The 22,030-nt window shown below is 38.0% G+C and overlaps 1 protein-coding gene across 2 annotated transcripts; it reads left to right on the top strand.

Annotated features, from left to right (window-relative positions):
• The first annotated feature begins 12,976 nt into the window (after nt 1-12,976).
• Nucleotides 12,977-15,452, top strand: LOC149768271 (uncharacterized). 2 transcript variants are annotated; one of them, XR_016399207.1, is made up of 6 exons: nt 12,977-13,166; nt 13,257-13,340; nt 13,424-13,600; nt 14,617-14,807; nt 14,966-15,166; nt 15,248-15,452. XR_016399207.1 is itself a non-coding variant. In XM_089928854.1 (5 exons), the coding sequence occupies exons 2-5, from the start codon at nt 13,287-13,289 to the stop codon at nt 14,982-14,984; spliced, it is 441 nt and encodes a 146-aa protein (XP_089784980.1). In that variant the 5' UTR covers nt 12,977-13,166; nt 13,257-13,286; the 3' UTR covers nt 14,985-15,291. The 2 variants fall into 2 exon arrangements, 1 of the variants encoding a protein (XP_089784980.1); XM_089928854.1 differs by having other exon boundaries at nt 14,966-15,291.
• Nucleotides 15,453-22,030: the final 6,578 nt, after the last annotated feature.

Below are 22,030 nucleotides of genomic sequence, written 5' to 3'. Positions count from 1 at the left end.
ACTAAAGAAAGAAAGAAGGCAAGGCTAGTTGCTAAAGGGTACACTCAACAGGCTGGTTTGGATTATCATGATATATTTTCTCTGGTGGCTAAGATAGTTACAGTCAAGATACTATTAGCAATCGCAGCTATTAAAAATTGGCACTTGTATCAACTTGATGTTAACAATGCATTTCTATATGGGGATTTACGTGAAGAGGTATATATGATTCTACTTTCTGGTTATGAGATTCAGGGGGAGAAAGGCAAGGGGATGGTTTGTTGCCTAAACAAGTCCATATACAGATTGAAGCAAGCTTCAAGGCAATAGTTTGCAAAACTATCTTCATTCATCATCTCTTATAATTTAACTCAATTTAAGGCTGATTACTCCCTGTTTATAAGGAAGAATGGGTGCTCATACACTGTCATACTTGTATATGTTGAATACATAATAATTGCAGGGAATGATCTTTCATATATAAACAACCTCAAGCAAATCCTTGATGCACAGTTCAAGCTCAAAGATCTAGGAATCTTAAAGTTCTTCCTTAGTTTTGAGATAGCCAGAAGCTCAAAAGGGATTTCTTTTTGCCAATGAAAGTATGCCTTAGAGATTTTAGAGGACGCTGGATACCTCAATTCAAAACCAGCAAGATGTCCAATGATGCAAAACTTAAAATTGAGCAGATTTGAAGGAGAACCCATTGAGGATCCTATGGTTTATAGAAGACTAATAGGAAGGCTATTGTATCTCACTATAACAAGACTCGATCTGAGTTATTCTGTGCAAGTTCTAAGCCAATTTCTAGATTCACTAAAACAGCCGCACTTGGAAGTTGCCTATCGTGTGTTGAGATACTTGAAAGCCACACTAGGACAGGGTCTACTCTTTCCATCAAATTTTGAGCTCCATTTGAAAGCCTTTTGTGATACAGACTAGGCAGCCTACTGAGATACGCATCGATCAGTCACAGAATTTACATTTTTTTTGGAGAATCGCTTATCTCATGGAAATAGAAGAAATAACATACTGTTTCAAGATCATCGGCTGAAGCAGAATATCATTCCATAGCTTCCACTTGCTGTGAGCTTACATGGTTGCTAAATCTTCTCAAGGATTTGGATGTCCAATATACGAAGCAATATTGTTGTTTTGTGACAATCAAGCAGCAATCCATATTGCTGCTAATCCAGTGTTTCATGAAAGGAGGAAACACATTGAAATTAATTGTCATATTATGAGAGATAAACTTCAGTTGGGATAATCCGGACTCTCCATGTGTCCGGCACTATACAACTTGCTGATTTATTGACAAAGGCATTTGGAGCTCATAGATTTCACAACTTGATTTGCAAGATGGGTGTTCATAATCTGTACACTCCATCTTAAGGAGAAGTATTGTGAATCAAGGTTCAGCTCTAACTCTGCACATGCTGAACTTCACTTCAACTGCAGATGAACTACAACTGAAGACTAACTGTTTCCAGTTAATTCAGTTACTTGCTGTTAGTTAGTTAGATTTTTTGTTACTCAGTTATTCAGTTAATGTACCATTATATATAGATTATAGTATGTAAGAAGGATTCATTAGTTCAGGAATAAAGTTTTGAAACTTTCTCTTCAGCTTCCTCTATTTTTGAATTCTCTTTCACTTTCTTTCTCGTTCGTTAGATTTTACACTTATCAGCTCTTCTCATAAAACATTAACTTATCAGTTAAGCTAGCATTACTTGCACCGCGAAACCAAACCTTCATCAAATTTATAATGCCAATCCCAAGCAGTTGGTGGCATATCCTTATTATTCCATTAGAAAATGTATGAATGCTTCTTATCATTCATGGCGTGAAAGAGGGAGAGAGATGAGGGGCCATTTCGAGTGCATCAAGTGGGTATTAATTAAGATATCATTTTTCTAATTTTAAATATCAATTGTAGTTGTGGCTAATTGACTTGGGAAGGGCCGTTGACATGCTCAAGTCAAGCTGAGAAGAGACCCCCATGGGGTGTGCACTAAACTGAGAACCTTTTGATACTTGCTGAAATCTAGGTGGCTAGCTATACATCATTATTAGTAGGTGAAATACTGCACATCAATCGTCAAGCAATGTCATACTTTAAGCGTATGAGGGTTGAATGTCCAGGATGATAACTTCTACTCCACTAATAAATAAATGAAAATAAACACTTAAAGCAGCCCATCAACATACCTTATTTGTTCTAATAAATCTCATAACCTCATGGTTGTTCCACTTTGGGTGACTTGGCATTCAAGTTTCAAATTTGATCATCCAAAAATTAATAACCTCGTGCTTTCTTGACGTACTTGGTTTTGTCATATTGGTCCTAAAACAAGTGTTGAATAATGACGTTCTGTAGGTTTTAGCCTGCTGATTGATAAATAAAAATTCCAAAATATCTCATCACCCATGGAGATTATATCATAAAAACATGGAACATCGGACGTGACTTATATCTTGTAACATCATTAGTTCATAAGTTTTTTCGATTTTTTGGTGGAACTAATGGAAGTTTATGTACTATTTCGGGCAAAATTACTTATCTATTGTTTATCACCACTATTAAGTCAATCAAGCATAGTAGTTATATTCATTAGGAATCTGGTTTTACTGTAACTAATCAAGCCACTAAGAATATGTCATGCATGTTTCCTCAGTTAGAAAATGTGCTTTATATTGGCAAGTACTTACATATTCTATATCCAATTCTGTTTTTTATTTTTTCAAGAATTTTTCCAATTCTTTTGAGTGCGAGGTTGCGTAGTTTCAAATATGAGCTGAATAGGCCCCAGCATCTAATATGAGCTTTAAATATTTGGCACATAAAATGTTAGTGTTATGGATGACTATGATCCTCCAACTTTCATAAATATTTTTGTTATTAAGTAATGTGATGGTTACATGCTTATTTTATGATTAGGTGGTCCATTTTTATTATTCTCTAGAAACAAATTAAATTAGTAAACAAAGACTAGCTCTTATCTAATTATTATAAGCTCATTAACTCACCAAAATGATCATTAGAGAAGACTAAACCAGAATGATAAAAAGATAAGTGACTTGTTAGCCTTATCAATCGATTTACTCTGCGATTACTGTAAATTAAAGAGCCGAAAAAAGAGCAGGCCCACGCCGTCCGTTACGTGACGTCCCCTTCCCCACGTCACCCGGGAGGGAAGGATACGCTGGCCCGCGGGCACCACGTGGAAGGATATGCTCATATTACTCTGTGCCGCGGGATATCCGATGCGGTTTTTTTTTTTTTTTTTCTGAGCTGTCTCCGAAGAGACAGCCGGCGCGGCCCTCGCGCGCGCCCTTAATAGTTGTCCTCTGACGCGGATTCCGCCACATGGGCCTCACTGTCGTGGGGCATCGGACGGTCACGGAGAGCGCGGATCGCAGCTTCCCTTCATGGAGGCATCAGCCGGCCTCCATGGCTTTGTTCATGCTTCTGACTCTGAGTTCCAGCATAACAATAAGCAAATATTTTTCCAAAAGTTTTATTGGCTGTTTCTTTTTCTACTCAGGGGTAGATAATTTTATTTGTTTTTTTACAAAACCAATCTAAATAGTTGGGTTGTGATTTTTGATAATTCTTGATCATCATGATTATAAATTTCATTTTTTTATTTAAAGCAAAAAAAAAAGATAATTTAGATAACAATGATGCTTTTTTTAAGACAGTAATTTGTTTTTTTATTGAAGCATTGGACAATGATTAAAAAATAAGACAGCCTATGAATCATACCGGCCAGCTAGGGCGCTATAAGATATGAATTGAGTAGTAGTTCTACCTTCAATTTTTTTTTATTTAAAAGACAAAATTAGAGACTGCTGGTTTTAATTTTAAAAATAAAGCCGAAAAAATATCCAAATCTTTGCCAATCTTGCTTGCTAGTCTACTGCATTAATTTTCTAAGTTAGTTGGTATTCTTTTCTTGCTTTTCCCAGCCTAGATTCCGAAGATGAATTTAAATTTATATGGAGAGTTTAGTGACGCTAGCTCGTCCAGCCCTATGGTTGATGAGATAATGCTCAAGTAGGAAAAGAATAACTTTAAGAACTTTTGTTAGAATAGCTAATATACATGATAAGAAAGCTCCGTTTATCATGTATTTATTAAAACAAATGGCAAGATAGGATTCACAAAGCATAGCCGTCCAAAATGGGTAAGGAAATGCTTACTTGTTGGGATGTGACAAATTAATGTCTATGACAAAAATATAAAAGAAAAAGAAAGACAACAAGAGGATAGCTTAAAAGATCGCTTTGTGTTTTCTGGATACCCAATTTGAGAAGATATATAGTTCAATGGTTGGAATATGTTGCCATCACATACGTGCTACCTAGCTTATTTAAACAACCATTTGGTATAATCATCCTTGTCAATTATTTTGGGGTTTATGAGGATTGATGGGGTTGATGGGAGGGAGTCGGAGTGCAAAACAAGACAAGCGCACAAAGACAAGTAGAAACTTGAATGGTGAGTCTTTACATAGCAAATAAAATATTCCTAGGCTACCCGTACTCAATAATATTTCACATCACACTGAAGAATGAAATCAACTTGGAGATTTAATATATTTTAAGCGAGCACAAGGCACTGATCCTATGAGTTTTGGAGCTAGAAATTTTAAGAAATGTATGAAAAAATTTCGTTTCAGCTCAGGAAATATAGATCGTATGGGCCATACCAAAGGTGGAACTTGGGGATGGTTGGTACGTTTAGGACTCAAGAACATGGATACTTGCATCATTGTCTCTTGTGCCAGCTCAAATATCCCCGCACTGCTCGGATTCCAGTGACTGATTTATGTGGTTCAACTATTTCGATAAAAGAAAAAGAATAAAGCACTGCATCAATTGTTTCCCGATGTTGTATAGTTGTAAAGAGAAGAAATTTTTAATGAAATTGAGAAGCTGATGATAAGATTAACAATGTAGCTAGGATGATGACATTTGGGCAGCACAGAAAACACTTTGAACATGATCCATAGACTCCTTGTACGTGAAAATTTGGGTGTCTTACCGAGCCGTGCAGTTTAAAAATTCTAATTCGGATCTTCAAAGAAGCTAAGAGAGGTTTAAAAGTTTCCTATGACTTTTCATATTAACTAAAGATGTAGTCGTTAGCTGTTAGCTAGCTAAGCTATGAGATCTTGGCTAAACCCTTATTTGTATCTGACAATCATGTTGAATAACTAGATGAATACTTCAGGACATGGAAAAGTTTGCAAATATTTCAAACATGGACCTAAATAGAATTAGGTGGATGGAGATTCATAAAAATGATGCAATAATTTGGTAGAAAGCTCAAGGTATGGTTCTAGATGACCACTTGGAAGATTTGTACCTATTCCACAATATAATCAACTCATTTTATCCTAGCTAGCTTGATCAATTATCATGATCAAATCCAACTCAAGTGAAGTTGAAATGCTGAATGCCCCACCTTCCTCCAGCCGTGGCATCAATCCTCTATAAGGGTGTTCTTGTTATTTAATCAAAGTTGACATGCATGCTTCAGAGTTTCAATTACTAGAAAATTGAAACTAGGGTGGTAAAATTAGCTTAAGTACTTGATAATTAAAAATTATATATATATATATATATATATATATATATATATACAGAGTATTCTTTTCTCTCTTCTTTTGAAGGAAACATGATATTCTTTTCTCCTCCTTGTCAGATCCCACAGTTCACCCAACCAACATTTCTTCCTTCTTCTCCAATCCTAGCTCTTCTCCTCCCACATCAGAATATCAAGGTCTTGCCTCCCATCTATATATATTAAGCCCCTTCTCCACTTCACCTCAATTAAGCTCTCCTCTCTCCCTCTCCCGGCATATACGAGTGCAACTGCCTCCAAACGTTATTTCCACTACCCACATCCTTTCGGACCCCAACTAAAACTTACAACCCCGACAACCGCCACCTTTCGAGTTTCTTCGTTCAGAGTGCAACTCATGGAAGAGCTCACGAATTCAAAGGGGTGCATGAGACTGCCTCGACGACCTCCGACGCTTGGCGTGCACGACAATTCGCATGCGATCACGAAGTTGAAGCCAAAGGTAAGAATAGTACACATATTTGCGCCGGTGATAATCAAGACCGACCCTGCCAATTTCCGGGAGCTCGTGCAGAGGCTCACTGGGAAGCCCACAAAGAGAACTGCCGCTAAGAAGAAGAAGACTCTTCCCATGACGATTAATGGAGAGGCACTGCCATGGTGCAAGCGATTTGAGGTTGCGAGACCGCAGCAGAAGCACGAGGATTCGGGGTGTCGAGATGGAGTAGAGAGGGAGTTGAAGGAGGAGGAGGTGGTGGCGGCGGTGGAGAAAGAGTTGCGGGTTGAGAACAGCACAGGTGGTTTCTTTCGCGACTTGGGAGAAATTGATGGTTTTCTTCAAGGTCTCGGTGATCTTCCATTGCTTCCTTTAAGTTCGTCTCAGATGGATGATCTGACTGGAGAGGCAGTTGTTCCTTAGGAAAGAGATGAAGCAATATGAGGTCCGAATTCTCTCTATTTTTTATTTCTTTTAATGACTCAGGATTGAGATTTGAATTTATTACAAGGGAAATATGAGTAGTTTTTTATTTAATTTTTCTCTCTTTTTCTTGAATTGTAAATGTAATATAGCGTGCTTATGTTATCGTTTCGTTTGGAAATTCCTCCGCCTAAAATCATTTCAAATGTGAAATGATGTTGATACTCATGGCGACCAAGGTGTCTTGTTTTTTTTTTACTCAAAACATTGATGCCTTTCTTCTGTCTTTCAGTAGTACCAGGTATCTATGTGCCCAATCTTGTACAGAATTTCGGCTAGTTAACTGTGCCTGTTGTTAAGAAGGCAAGAAAATATTTTCTCATTTATGTAGAATTGATTGGGGAGCTAATTGGGGCTTAATTGTGGGTATTATTCTTGGCCAGCAAGACAGAGCTAATTAGGGCTTAATTGTGGGTGTTATTCTGGGCTAGCAAGACTATTGTATTCTATATATTGCTATGCTCTTTCTTTGAGCAAACCATGAATGAGAGTGTCCTTCTATGCCTGTGGTTTTTCTCCCTTCGGGGTTTTCCATGTAAAACATGGTCTTCTTGTGTTGATTCCATTCTTTATTATTTCTTTCTTCGTGGTATCAGAGCGGGTTTGAATTCCATAACCTTATCATTGTCCTGCCAGTTTTGCAACATACCGTTCATTCTTTGGAACTCTTGCCCTTCACCTTCAGAATTCATTGAAAGCCACTCTTTGCAAAAGGACAAACTTGTGAGTTTGTCTATTGCGGCCCACTTACAGATTTGTTTTCAAAACTGGTACCTTAGGAAGCAAACACGCAGTTTTTTTTTTTATTTGCTTCTTGGTCTTCATCACCCACTTGCCCAATCGATCGTTGTTGGAGCTGAGGGCTGCGGTGCTTGGCGGTCTACACTTTGTTGGTGAGAAATATTTTTCAACCTCGTATTTGCTTGCTATAATTGCAAAAATTTGGTGTATTTCGTTTCTGGTTTTTTGTTAAATATGACTGCGGAAAATAGCAATCCCGGTATGAAGCTTTCTTCGATTTTACTCAATGGGCTTAATTATGTCCCATGGTCTAGAGCTGTTTATCTATCTCTTGGTAGTAAATACAAATTTGGTGTATTTCGTTTCTGGTTTTTTGTTAAATATGACTGAGGAAAATAGCAATCCTGGTATGAAGCTTTTTTCGATTTTACTCAATGGGCTTAATTCTGTCCCATGGTCTAGAGCTGTTTATCTATCTCTTGGTAGTAAATACAAATTGGGACATATTGATGGTAAGAAATATGCTCCAAAAATTGAAGATTCTAAGTATGATGAATGGGTTGCAAATGATCAGCTTGTTATGTCTTGGATTCTTAATTCTATGGAACCCAAGATTGCTGAAATCTTTACATTCGCTGAGTCAGCTAAAGATTTGTGGAATTCTATTAAAGGTTTATATGGTCACCAAAATAATGTAGCTAGAATCTACCAATTACAGCAGCAAATTTTCTGAATGTAAACAAGAAAATCATTCTTTTACTGAGCATCTTGGGAAACTCAAGAGCATGTGGGATGAACTGTCAATGTATCGCCCACCTACCACAGATATTAACATCCTTCAAAAGCGTGCTGAGGAAGACAAAGTTTTTCAATTGTTGGCTAGTATGAAGCCTGAATATGAGAATCTAAGAGGGCAGATGTTGATAGGAGCTGAAGTGCCATCTCTGTCAAATGTTTGTTCTACCCTTCAAAGAGAGGAAATTAGGAAAAAAACCATGAATGTTGAATCCCAAACTGCTAGTATGCATTTTGAGTCTAGTGTATGTTACTTCCAGGACTCGAAATGATAAGAGAATGTTCAATGCTAGTGGTTCTTCTCGAGGGTCAGAAAAGGGACGTCGATGTGATCATTGTAATAAGTTAAATCATACAAAAGATCGCTGTTGGATTCTTCATCCCCATTTGAAGCCAAAGGTTGCTAACACTGTGAAGGCTGATGATGTGGCTCATCTCTCCTCATCTGATACTACCATTGAGGATCTTGCAAGGCTACTCCACCAACACTATCGTAAGCTTGAATCCTCTACATCTAAAGCTGACCTATCCTCTCCCACACACTCAGGTAACCTCAAAGCTTTTTTTTTAGCACTCTTTGATGACTCTGCTTGGATTATTGATTCTGGTAGTACGGATAATATTACCAATGATCATAGTTATTTGCTTGACTTTAGCCCTTCTATAGAGAAACATACTGTCTCTGTTGCTAATGGAACTTCTGCCCCAATTGAGGGTCATGGTATCCTTAATATTTTCCCAAGCTGTCCAAACTCTCAAGCATTGTATATTCCTTTTTTTCCTTCAAAATTACTCTCTGTTGGCAAGCTCACTCGCACATTAAACTGTGATGTTTTCTCACCCACTAATGTGAAATTTCAGGATCGAGCCACAAAGAAAGTGATTGGTGAAGGCATGTATTCTCATGGGCTATATTTGTTGACCACTTCCACTCAAGCCTTTTTGGTCAGATCTACTTCAATTATTTGGCACAAGTGTTTAGGACACCCATCTGATCAAATGCTATCTTATTTGTTTCCTAGCATGTCTGGTATCCCTCACACTTGTGAGACTTATCAATTGTCCAAACAAACTCGATTACCATTTAGTTCATCTCACACTGTGTCAGTTGCACCTTTTGAATTAATTCATACTGATGTTTGGAGCCCAGCTCCTATTGAATCTTATGATGGTTACAAATATTTTATTATATTTATTGATGACTACTCTCGTGTTACATGGCTTTACTTGTTGAAACACAAAAGTGAAGCTGTTTCTGCTTTTCAAAACTTTCATAAGATGATTGCAACTCAGTTTGGTGCATTTGTGGAAGTCTTACACTATGATAATGGTACAGAGTATATGCAAAATCTTTTTTTTGATTATTTGAGTTATCATGGCATTATTCATCAAACTAGTTGTGTTGGCACCCCACAACAAAATGGTGTAGCCGAAAGAAAAAATCGTCATCTATTAGAAACTGCCAGGTGTCTCATGTTTCAGATGCATGTTCCAAAACCATATTAGTCACATGGTGTCCTTACCTCGGCCTATTTAATTAACAGACTATCTAGTTGTGTCCTTAAACACAAGTCTCCACTTGAAGTCCTGCGTGGTAGAAAAATTGATATTTCTCACCTTCGTGTTTTTGGATGTCTATGCTATGTTCATGTTGCAGCAACTCATCGGGATAAACTGGATGCTCGTGTGACTAAATGTGTATTTTTTGGATACTCTTCCACCCAAAAATGATACAAATGTTATGATCCAAAAAACCACAAACTTGTTGTATCCCGTGATGTGCACTTTGTTGAGACCGAGTCATTCTTTTCTGCATCAGATGATAACTCTAGGATTCAATCACAGGGGGAGTTTCTACCTGATTTGGTCCCTCTTCCCACTATCAGCTCAATGTCTCCTCCACCTGTCCCTTTGGCAAATTCCTCATCTAATGTAGGAGAAAATGATGCCCTATATGATGAAAATGCTTCACTTGAATGTCCCATTGTGGCTCAACCCGAAGTTCGTCACTCAACTAGGCCGACTCGTCCCCCTGCTAAGATGCAAGATTTTTATACCTACCATTCAACTTCCTTTCCCATACAAAGTCTCCTAACCTATGACAATGTCTCTCCATCCTACTTTGCCTTTCTAAGTTCCATATCAAATGAACCCAAAAACTTTCAAGAAGCCAATGCTCAACCAAATTGGAAAAAAGCCATGCAAGAAGAGCTTGAGGCTCTTGACAAAAATCATACTTGAGAAATTGTGACACTACCCGAAGGTAAAGAGAAAGTAGGATGCCGTTGGGTGTATAAAAGAAAGTACAATAGTGATGGAACCGTTAACAGAGACAAAGCCAGATTAGTCGCTAAGGGGTTTACACAAACATATGGAGTTGACTACAAGGAAACATTTGCTCCTGTTGCCAAGATGAATACTGTTCGAGTTTTATTGTTTGTTGCAGTTAATCATGATTGGCCATTGTTCCAAATGGATGTTAAAAATGCTTTTTTACATGGTGATCTGGAAGAAGAGGTTTATATGAGTCTTCCACCAGGACATCCTCAGGAATCTCAGCAACAGTTAGCATGCAAGTTAAAGAAAGCATTGTACGGTCTCAAACAATCACCTAGAGCCTGGTATGCAAAACTAAGTACTGCTCTTATGAGTAATGGGTTTAAGCGAAGTTTAGCTGATTCCTCCTTGTTCGTCGAAAGGGATGGTTTGCACACTATAGTTGTTTTGGTTTATGTTGACGATATTATTGTTACAAGGGATGATAGTGAAGAAATCACCAAGCTGAAATCGCACCTTCATTCAAAATTCGACATTAAAGATTTAGGTGTCTTGAAGTACTTCTTGGGGATAGAGATTGCTCACTCAAAGAAAGGATTATTTCTTAGCCAAAGAAAGTATGTTTTAGACCTTCTAAAGGAAACGGAAAAATTGGGTGTGAAACCTACCTCAACTCCTATTGAAAGTAGCAAACCTACATAAGATGGTAAACCCTTGGAGAATATTGGTCAATTTCAAAGGTTGGTTGGAAAGTTGATTTACCTAACCATTACTCGTCCAGACATTGCTTATGCGCAGTTAGTTTGGTTAGTCAATTCATGTATGACCCAAAGGACATTCATATGAATATTGTTAATAGGATCCTTCAATACTTGAAGTCATCTCCAGGGAGAGGAATTTGGATGCAGAAGAATGGTCATACAAGAATCACAGGGTATACAGATGCTGATTGGGCTGGAAGTCTGACCAACAGGCGCTCTACTACTGGATATTGTACATTTGTTGGTGGAAATTTAATTACTTGGAAAAGTAAAAAACAAAATGTTGTTGCTAGGTCGAGTGTAGAGGCGGAATACAGAGCAATGGCATTCCACTACGAGTGAGTTAATCTGGCATCATGCTCTTTTATGTGATTTGGGATTTAAGACTTCACTAGCAATGGATTTATTCTGTGACAATCAATCTGCAATTCACATTGCTTCCAATCCTGTGTTTCATGAGAGAACAAAACACATCGAGGTGGACTGCCATTTTGTTCCGAAAAAGGTTCAAGCCAATATCATTCAAACTCCTTATCTTCATAGTAAGAATCAACTTGCAGACATTTTTACCAAAAACCTTTCCTCAGCCAAGTTTCATGAAATTTTGTCCAAGTTGGGCTCAATTGATATCTATGCACCAACTTGAGGGGGAGTGTTGTTAAGAAGGCAAGAAGATATTTTCTCATTTATGTAGAATTGATTGGGGAGCTAATTGGGGCTTAATTGTGGATATTATTCTTGGCCGGCAAGACAGAGCTAATTAGGGCTTAATTGTGGGTGTTATTCTGGGCTAGCAAGACTATTGTATTGTATATATTGCTATGCTCTTTCTTTGAGCAAACTATGAATGAGAATGTCCTTTTATGCCTGTTGTTTTTCTCCCTTTGGGGTTTTCCACGTAAAACATGGTCTTCTTGTGTTGATTCCATTCTTTATTATTTCTTTCTTCAGTGCCGCAATGTAACCCTCGGCGACATGATCTTCTCAGTTTTTATATATTTTATTTTTTTGATGCTTATAAATGTGTTTATTTTAAATTGATATAATAAATTTATTTTTAGCAAAACAAAAAAGAATGAACATTAAATTTTTTTTTCATTTTTTTTAAAAAAGATATAGTTAAAATAGCAATGTTGAACTTGAATTCTAAACCTTTCACACCACCGGTGCCTAGCCAAAAGAACCAAATAGACAATTTTGTTAGAACCGGTGCCTCGTAACAATAGTGTTTGATCCCAGTATGATGTCGGGTTGCTTTTGGATCTATATTGACATGTATGTTATTTATGCTTCTCAGGATTCCATTATCCTCTGTTGCTCCATAAAATTACTATTTATTATTTATTGTGATAGTTTCCTCAATGCCAATACCCCAATCACTACAACAAAGTAGGGTTTTGCCAACTGTTTTACGCCGACGCTTTCTCTGTTGCTCCATAAAATTACTATTTATTATTTATTGTGATAGTTTCCTCAATGCCAATACCCCAATCACTACAACAAAGTAGGGTTTTGCCAACTGTTTTACGCCGACGCTAACAGAAAGCGTCGGCAAATTTCGAAACAGCGCCGATATACTACGACGCTTTTGTAGAGCGTTGGGTAAAATTGAAATAAGACGACGCTTCAAAGCGTCGTCGGAGGAAAAAAGGCCACCAAACGCACGGATCCTCTGCCTTTTTCCCGATCCCCTGCATTTTCCCCTCTCTCTCTCGCGCGCGCGCGCGGAGGAAAAAAGGGTTAGGGCAACAAACCCTAACCCTTTCATCCCCAGCCGCCATCATTCCCCCCCTCCTTCCTCCTCGATCATCTCCCCCCAAATTCCCCACCGAGCTTCGGATCCCCCTCCCCTTTCGAGCTTCGAGGATGACCCCGCGCCGTCGAGAAAGGTGTTCTACCCCTCCGAGCTGAGGATACGGCGGTGGCGGCGGGCAGGATGTGGTTCGACGAGAACATACCCTTAGAGGAGGTGTTTGATAATCTGAGATGCACGCGGGAGGGCATGTGTTCTTTCCGTCACCACCTCAACTGATATAGATTTGTGAGACAACCCTCTTGTATGTGCTCTTTGTTTTTTAATCTAGCTGTTGATTTTTTATTTTATTTTTTTTGAATTTGTTTGTGGTTGCAGGAGAGCAAGTTTCTGAAATTCTTGGGGTTCATGTGGAATCCGCTGTCGTGGGTGATGGAGGCGGCGGCCATCGAGGAAGCCCAGGTTTTCTCTGGTGCATTTCTTCTTCTTTTTTATTTTTTTTTTCCGGTGACTAACCCATATGGGTTCTTGATTCTATTCAACAGGGGAAGCCCCCAAACTGGCCGTGGCAGCCCAGGTTACCCTGCTTCTTGATTTCGTGGGGATTATTACCCTGCTCTGATCAACTGGACGATCAGCTTCATCGAGGAGAACAACGCTGGAAAGGCCGCGGCAGCCCAGGTTACTGTGCTCTCCATTCCCTGGACATCGGAAGCGATGAGGTTGTCACAGTTGCTAATTGATAAGGCTTTTTTCCCCTATATAATTGATTAGTTTTGATATTATCTCACCTTCCTTTTGATAATATTTCCTGCTTACTTGGTGAAGTTTACTGTAATGGTTAAGACTGCAAATTCATAAGGAGTGGACCATTTTTGACAAATTAGGAGTAAATTAGGATGGTCTTTTTAGCTGCAAGGAATATCATCAGACTACTGCAATTATTGATAAATCATATGACAGCTTTCTAGTCTAGGGTGTTGTGAATTGGGCTAATCGATATCTCAGTGGTGGTGGAGTTGGGAAAGGACAAGGAATCTTCATGAAAAAATTACTCCTAATAAGCACCAATTCAGGGCAGGGGATAGCAAGAACCAGCTAAGATGTTGATGATCCTTTTAAGTTTTAAGTGTTTACAAGTCTACCGCATAGGACAAGTTTGTAAGTGCCGTATTATGGTCGTGTTGCAGTGTTGTATTATCGAGCCAAATACGAGCTGCTAACAGCTCGGCTGTTTGACAGCCTTAGGTAGGAGGCAATAAAGCAAATTAATGTTTAGGTATCAGGCAATAAGTCCTCTCATGAAAAATGAAATGCAACTAATAGTTAATTTAGGCATGCACTCAAACAGCCCAACTATATGTAATCTTGTATATGATCTGTCCATCTAAGCAATGGATATAGCTCTCCTGTGTAGGGAGCATTTTCATTAACTACACATCTCTTGTTATATAAATGTTAGTATGTATGTTTTCATCATTCAGTAAAACATTCTTGCAGACCCGAGTGTTGAGTTTATTGGTTTCCTTATATATCTTGATAGGTATTCTACTAAAAACATTATTTAGTGAATCATTTATTTGTACTAATAAAATTATACTATAAAGTATTTTTTTTTTTACAAGCTTTGTGGATAAGATTTGATAACATGGCTTCTAGTTCATGTCATCTTGCCCTTATTTCCAAAAATTTTTTCTGCCAAGTTTTATGCTAATATATATCTGTTTGTCTCATCTAGTTCCTGGGGAACATTATTGTGCTTTGGATGCTAGTGGCAGAAGATGTGATTTTGATCAAAGACCTGAGCTTTCTAAGGGAAGTGTGGAATTTGTTGCTCCAACTGAATATATGGTGCGGCCACCCATGCCACCAGTATATTTTTTCCTTATTGATGTGTCAGTATCTGCAGTTCGGTGTGGGTTGCTTGAGGTAACCACTTTTGACTCCGTTAAGCTCGTCTTTATTTCTATGTCTACTTTCATACCCCTGATTGTTATATTCACTTTGTGATCACAATTTTTGTAATTTTACTCCATTTCTTTCATCTGAAACATGGAATTCATGTTCATTTTCAACAAATTATGCAGATTGTGGCAAAGACCATAAAGTCTTGTCTTGATGAGATCCGGCTTCCCTAGGACACAGATTGGCTTCTTAACTTTCGATAGTGCATTGCATTTCCATAATTTAAAGGCATGTATTATTACATTCCAATGATCTGAACGCTGAACATAGTTACTCTGTTGATCTTATGGCAATTTTCTGCTCCTATAATTCCACTTTTGCAGGTAGATACTTTTGTCCTATTTTCTTGATGATGCTTTAGGATGAGCAACCTTGCTATCAATTAACTATTTTTGTTCTTCCAGTCTTCCTTGACACAGCCTCAAATGCTGGTGGTAGCAGATCTGGAGCTGAATCCCGTCCCTGATACTTTGTAGATTGTTTTTTATGGAGTTTGATATGTATATGTTTTTTATATTTTCAAAGTACATTGTAATTCATAACTTTTTATGTAAATTTAATCATATATGACAATATAAATATTTCGAATGATCTGAATGTTTGTGCCAATGTCAATGTGTTCATATTGTATAATGTGTGTTTTATGATATATGTAAATTTATGGAGTTTGATATTTTTAATTTTTTTAAAAAATAATTACATTTTTCGATGCTTTAAAGCGTCGGAATAAACCGTCGTAGTACGCAGGTTTTTACAAAACCGACGGTTTTTACCGACGCTTTTTAAAAACCTTTGGAAACTGTCGTGACGCTTTGGTGACGAAGGCCACCGGGGTGACGGTTTATGGATGGATTCCGTGGTAGTCTCTGACTCCCTCCAACTCAATCAATATCAACAACATGTCGTGACCATGACAGTTTGGTTAGGCTTGGTTGACTTTGTAAGAAAAGATAGTAGGTTGAGGGGCTTCATTGATTAGTAAACCTACGGTGCTGGTAAGGTCGGGACAGAACAACTACCGATTCTTCTCACCCTGGGGGCACTGAACACAGGAGCGCACATTGCCAATCTAATTGGTACTTTCCTTTTATTGATTTTGAGTTCTTGCTGTCAATTACTGATTCTTTAGCGATGTAAAGCCATCAGGCAGTAGACCGGCAAGGTTTACCGAGGTGAAGCTTTTGGCAGGTATTCTTTTATTTGTAGGTTTCTCTACTTCCGAGGGCCTTTGTTTGAGGTGAGGTAGTTGGGATACACCCTGGGAAGCACCATGTGTGTGTTCCCGGTGTCTCGTCTTCTTGTCCCCTTGCAGAGAAGACATAGCAACCTCGTCTTTCTCGACCCCCCGAGGGTTTCCTTACGCGAGGATGGTAGGTGGTGCTTTGGAGATGAGAGGAAGGCTTTCGGCTGTAGAGATAGAGATTGTCGAGTTTGGTTTTTTGGCAGGTTGCTTAGGCTTAGATAAATTCCCTCTTCTTTGTTAGCGTCGGCAAAGCTGGTTTTTACCGACGCTTTTTAGCGTCGGCCACCGTCGGCGAAAACCATATTCGCCGACGCTTTATAAGCATCGGCAAAGCCCGATTTTTGCCGACGCTTTTATATAGCGTTGGTAAAAAGTTTTCCCACTCCGGTATCGCCGACGCTTCTGCGACGCTCTGATTAGCGTCGCCGGATGTTTAGCCGACGCTTATAAGCATCGCTAAAGGCCCTAAAAAGCGTCGGAAAAGGTAAGTTCTCCTGTAGTGAATATTTTTAACAATGTATGGCATATGGTGGAATGGAAATTGAGTACGTAATAGTCTAAATTTCAGAAAACAATGACTCGAATCATTTTCTACCTTATGACTAATGATTTTGTTTGTGAAAATGTCTGCCAAGGTGACCTTGTAAATGGTGATCCAATTTTGTGCCTTAGCATGATCATGATGAGAATATTTTGGCACGATATATCTTTTGTAGGAGAGGATGATAACATTACCTCCTCGTTCTTAAAATGTATCTTAATGTCAGAAGCATCTACTTGTATTCCTTCAACTAGAAGATAGGAGTATCATTAAAAATAACTATTCCATATTACCGATCGCCAATAAAATTATTTTATGTTGGATGGAGCAGGACCCTGCTTTTCGCATGCTCATTGTACAAAAGAGTGTGTGGAATTGGGACTACCCAAAAAATTGGGTGAATATGAGATGGCAAAGATGCATGACACCAACGTTGTAATTATAAATACTAGCGTCCTGCTGCTCTTGTGTATATTAGATGATTTGAAATAAAGAAGAATTTTAAGGGCAATACTTGTAGTTGAACAGCTGGATGTAATAACTAACAATCTAATCATTTATGATCTTTTTGTGGGAAGCAATTTATTGATTAAAAAGTGCCACTACTGAAAAGAAATGAAAATCAAGTTGTAATAAAGCCATGATCAAAAGCATCCGTTCTCATTCCCTCAATGCAAAGACATCTTGCAAGTCTATATATATATGCAGCGTAGTCCCCTGAAGAATTCGAAGGCTAGGAGCCAATTTTTTTTCAGAAATCCAATTCTTGCATAGAGGAGAATTAGTCCAGGAATAAGATATCGCTTCAAATTTGATATAGAGGCCAGCAAATAATGCTTGATCAAAAAGCAATCTACGAATCAGCATTTATAGCTACTGTTGATTAAAATTTGCTCTATTTGTTTCAACAAAGGAAAAAAAAAAAAAAACTTATTTTCTTGGACCGGGCCTTATCTTAGCATAATTAGGTGGGCTGGGCTAAGTTCCGGCCATACCACTTGAACAATGGATATGAAAGGACTGGAAACTGTGTAATATAGTGGACGTGGACCAAGCCATGTTGCAAACTTGCCTAACCAGTACGTGCTAAGCTGAGTCGGCCCATGGGTCGATGGGATCATCAATTAAAACGCTTATGCTAGTTGAATCATAATTTACCCAACCTACTAAAAAATCATCAGCAAACTTCAAACTGGTTTAAATTGAATTGGTTCACAATACTATTCTCTGTAATACATAAATTAAGTGCGATCAATATAACATAGACAATATATCTGTTTTATTAAATCTTCATGACCTTTGTCATCAAACTCTCCTTGAAGAAATTTAAAATTACAGATCTTTGCATACCCTGATCTTATAAGAAGATGCTTCAAATCAAATAACTTCTAATATCAATTTTTTTTATTAAAAAAAAAAAAGGTCATCTAACATGAATTTTTTTATATTTGCCCCAACAATCTAATTCATTGAGAAAAAGGGAATTACGATTTGGAATTGCTTAACTCGAACCTGAACCAAGTGAACTAACAAATCAAGTAGCTATGGGAGAACACTAAAATAAATGATTGGTGAGTGCCAAGGCGGTACCATCACAATGTTGGCCCATGGGCCTGATTTGTACCTCTTTGGTCCTGTGCCGGTGCTGCACGAATATTAAAGCCGACTAAATATCTTGGGTTTTTCCTTTGAGAAAACATGGGAAAGCTTATAGGGAGAGAAATAAACATCTTGGATTTGCTCCCCTCGTACCTAGGATCTTGGTGTCCCTAAGCAAGAGCCTACCAATGTGAGTTTCTTTAATTAGCTTATATTATTCTTTCATTAACATTTTAAAATATTTGAGCTAGTAGCCTGGTGCCTGGGATGGAGAGTGGCCCACTTATCGTGGAGTTAAGGGCCTGTGAGGCTGACCCCAAAGGATTTTGGGCTTCCATCAGGCCTTGCTTTCGAAGAAACTCACATGCAGCCAGTGCAATCCACCATGGCTGACAGGTAGCCCAGTTTCAGGCTCTATAGGTTTGGTCCTTCGATCAGGCCTGTTTCGGGATTTCCCTTTTTTTTATCTTTTTTTTTTCTTTTTTTTGCTGAAATAGATGGTCCAAGTCCATGTAATTTGAGTACAACTAATCATATCAGAGAATAAATATTGTCGAAACAAAGAAGGTATAGTAGCATGATATGTCCAAACCATTCAACCACAGTGATCCACAATATTGGCAGCCATCCAATCTGCTACTTTATTTGCCTCTCTATAGATGTATGGAGCACTAAATGATACCATATATCTGGGAGCAATGAATGTTTCTTATTATTGACTCTGCCTCGATATCGTCACTGAATTGCTTTCTAGGAGAATATGGGTTGCCCCCAAAATCAACCTTGCATGTATGAGACCCGAATTTGGTTTCAGTTTTTACCGCACAAAGTGCAAAGCGAAAAAATCTCATTGCCCAAATTATCTTTTTGATCAGTTTAGCTCCATGGATTGGTAAAACCATTGTGGAATATCTTGTGCCACCAGAAGAGAAGGGATAAAAATTATGTAGACGAGGCCCCTTTTTTATCTGATCACATGAACCGCATCTCTATTTTCTTTCTTTGACATCCAACTCCCCACAGAACTTTCTTTGATTCTTGTTTTGTTTCAAGTTAAGCGTTGAATCTATTTTATTTATTACTTAGCAGTTATTGTAATTACTTATTAGACCAGTTGAGCATGTTTGATCCGTCTGTATACCACTCAGCTCATCTACTCTAACCTTCCTTTCAACCTCCATAGTTTGAGTGATTGATTGGGGGGTCAACTGAGTTTGGGAGAACTGAATGCTTCCATCAACGGAGACCAAGATCTAACATCTATCTACCACGCGACAACGTGGCATCAACGGAGAGGAAAAACGTAGAGAAAGAAAGGTGGTAGAAGAAAGCTCAAATAAGTAGTAGTAGTTGTTAAGCAAACGGAAGCTCCATTTAACTCTACTGACACTCTTTCTAGATCTTAGAAGTAAACAAAATTATAAACTTTAGGAGATCTATCAACGCTATATTTGACATTTTTTAAGTTGTTAGATCCTCGTAGCTAGACCAACCTGCATTTCCACATCTTGGAAGCTATAGGTTGTTGAAGACATGGTTGACGTGCTATAATTTGAAAAGAAGCACCAAATATTAAAAACTATGTAGTTATTTTCCAAGATTCTAATAGGTTGAACTAAATTAAATTTTTATTTTTTTAAACAGAAAAACCTCATTAATCTTGTGATGCTACGAACAGAAATTGTTGATGTATTTGAGGTTAGGCCATCAGCTTCCTAAATTAATGAAATCAATGTTTTTTCAAATTAATGAATTCATTTCTATCATCATCACTTGCATTGTTGAACTACTGATTTGCAAAGTCCACGGGACAGTTGCATTTTCGAATAAATTCATTGAACCGATGGCTATTTTCATGCCAGAAAGATTCCGTTTTCACAATAATTAACTTACAATTTGTGCTTAGTTTTTGTGGTATTACATATTGGATTTTGGGTGGTACAAATCAAAGGCATTGGATTCGTCTACCCTAGTCAAATGGACCAATCCTAGGACCCCCACCTTCATTCACACATGAAACGTAGGCGTACTTTAGTGGATAGTTTAAATGAGCAATATTATTAATTTACCATAATATTATTTTATTTTATTATGATATTTAGTAGCATATTTACTGATACCTCATGGTCTTTGTTTTAACAAAATGGGTTATATCGTATGAGTCCTACAGATCCTATACCAACAGGCCTGCAAGCAAATCATCCTCACGTCAAGGGAAGAGTGTGAGGGGATGAAAAATATTAGTATACCCTTTGATGAGAAAAATATTGAATATCTTGACCTCGGCTTAAACATACTTCTTTGACCTCAATATTAACTTCGGTGAAATTCGAGGTACCACTCTGCTCGTACTAATATAGACCAGCAGTTATTGCGACACTGCAGTCAATGCACAATCGGTATAATTGCCGCCGCGTGCTGCTCACGTGAGACGATTACCACATTATTAACAAGTAGTCGACAGTTACCATAAAGTTAAGGCACGTCGCATCAAATCAGATAGCGAATCAGTATCCTACTCTATACAATAGGATGGCCTAGGGATCCTCAAGTAAGTTCATTTTTTGGAGATTCCACTTGATAAAGTGTTTTCCTTTCATATTATTGTTCTACTATTCTAGCTTAACCATCGAAGGGTTCTCCACCGAAATTCTTCCGACAAGCAAACTTCCTGTAGGTTGACCTAGGTGGCATTTAACTTATTTTTATCTCGGCCACATCTGATCTCACTCAATCCGGTTCTTACTAACCTCAAAGCAAGCCGAGCGGCGTCTCGGCCTTGGTTCAGAATGTAGCAGGTGTTACCTTCTATTTAACACTCATCTTTATATAAAGCTCTAACAAGATAACTAACAAACTAGTTGGGAAAGGATTAAATGAGCTACGTTCGCTTGAATTCAAAGGACTCTCAACAGAAATTTGAGCATAAAACTCTTCTAGAAATAATAGAAGTAAAACTAACCGACATTTTATTTGCTTCTAGTACGTTAAGTTGACGCGGAACCATGCCTCAACATAGCCACTCCGGCTCGGACACATTCTTGTCAACACAAGCTTGGCATTACTCTATCTGGGCCTCGCTGACCCAGTTTGGGTCGGTCTGGGTCTTCACCATATATAAAAAACTATTAGGTCGAATGATGAGTTCATATGGGTGTCCATGGTTGATATAGGAGAGAAGGATAGGCCTTATAATGCATCCTATTAATGCAAGACTGTTTTGAAAATCTATGCACCCAAAGATGCAACTTATTTGCACAATTAAAATAAGACCCCAAAATATATATATAAAAAGTTTCATTCAGCCTGGCTCTAATATTTTGGACCATAAAAATTGACAGCCACAAATCATTTTGAAGCCATGGAAAGGTAATTACCACACTTGCTTATAATTGTGTTATAAGAGCAGCCACCGTCAATCATAATAGAATGAAATTTCATGGTTTTCTTATCAGAAAGAAATTTCACAGTGAATATTTTTAATGTAAGTTAATCTAGAAATAGATTTTTTTTAGAGAGGGAAGTCAGAGATCCTAAAAATTGTTCTATCCAAAAATTGCTATCCTGTTCAACCAACCATATTGAAGGTTCAACGCCTCCGATTTATTGCCTTCCTTTTCTCATCAGTACCAAACTACTCGCAAAACACTGAAAAGAATCAAGCAATAAGAGATGAACACCTAGGTAATAATAATATATAGGGTCCGGTCCTGCCGCTTTCATGAACCTGCTTCGGTACTGGGTGACGTTAACGGGGTTACACACGAAAGGATTTTTTTTTTTTTTTTTTTTTTTTTTTGCCTG

The sequence above is a fragment of the Phoenix dactylifera genome, chromosome 2, assembly GCF_051530095.1.
Source record: "Phoenix dactylifera cultivar Ajwa chromosome 2, Ajwa_hap1_PhDact_Kaust_v1.1, whole genome shotgun sequence".
In the NCBI taxonomy this organism is placed as follows: Eukaryota; Viridiplantae; Streptophyta; class Magnoliopsida; order Arecales; family Arecaceae; genus Phoenix; species Phoenix dactylifera.
The sequence above is the reverse complement of the archived record's forward strand: the minus strand, read 5'-3'. Positions and strand labels throughout refer to the sequence as shown.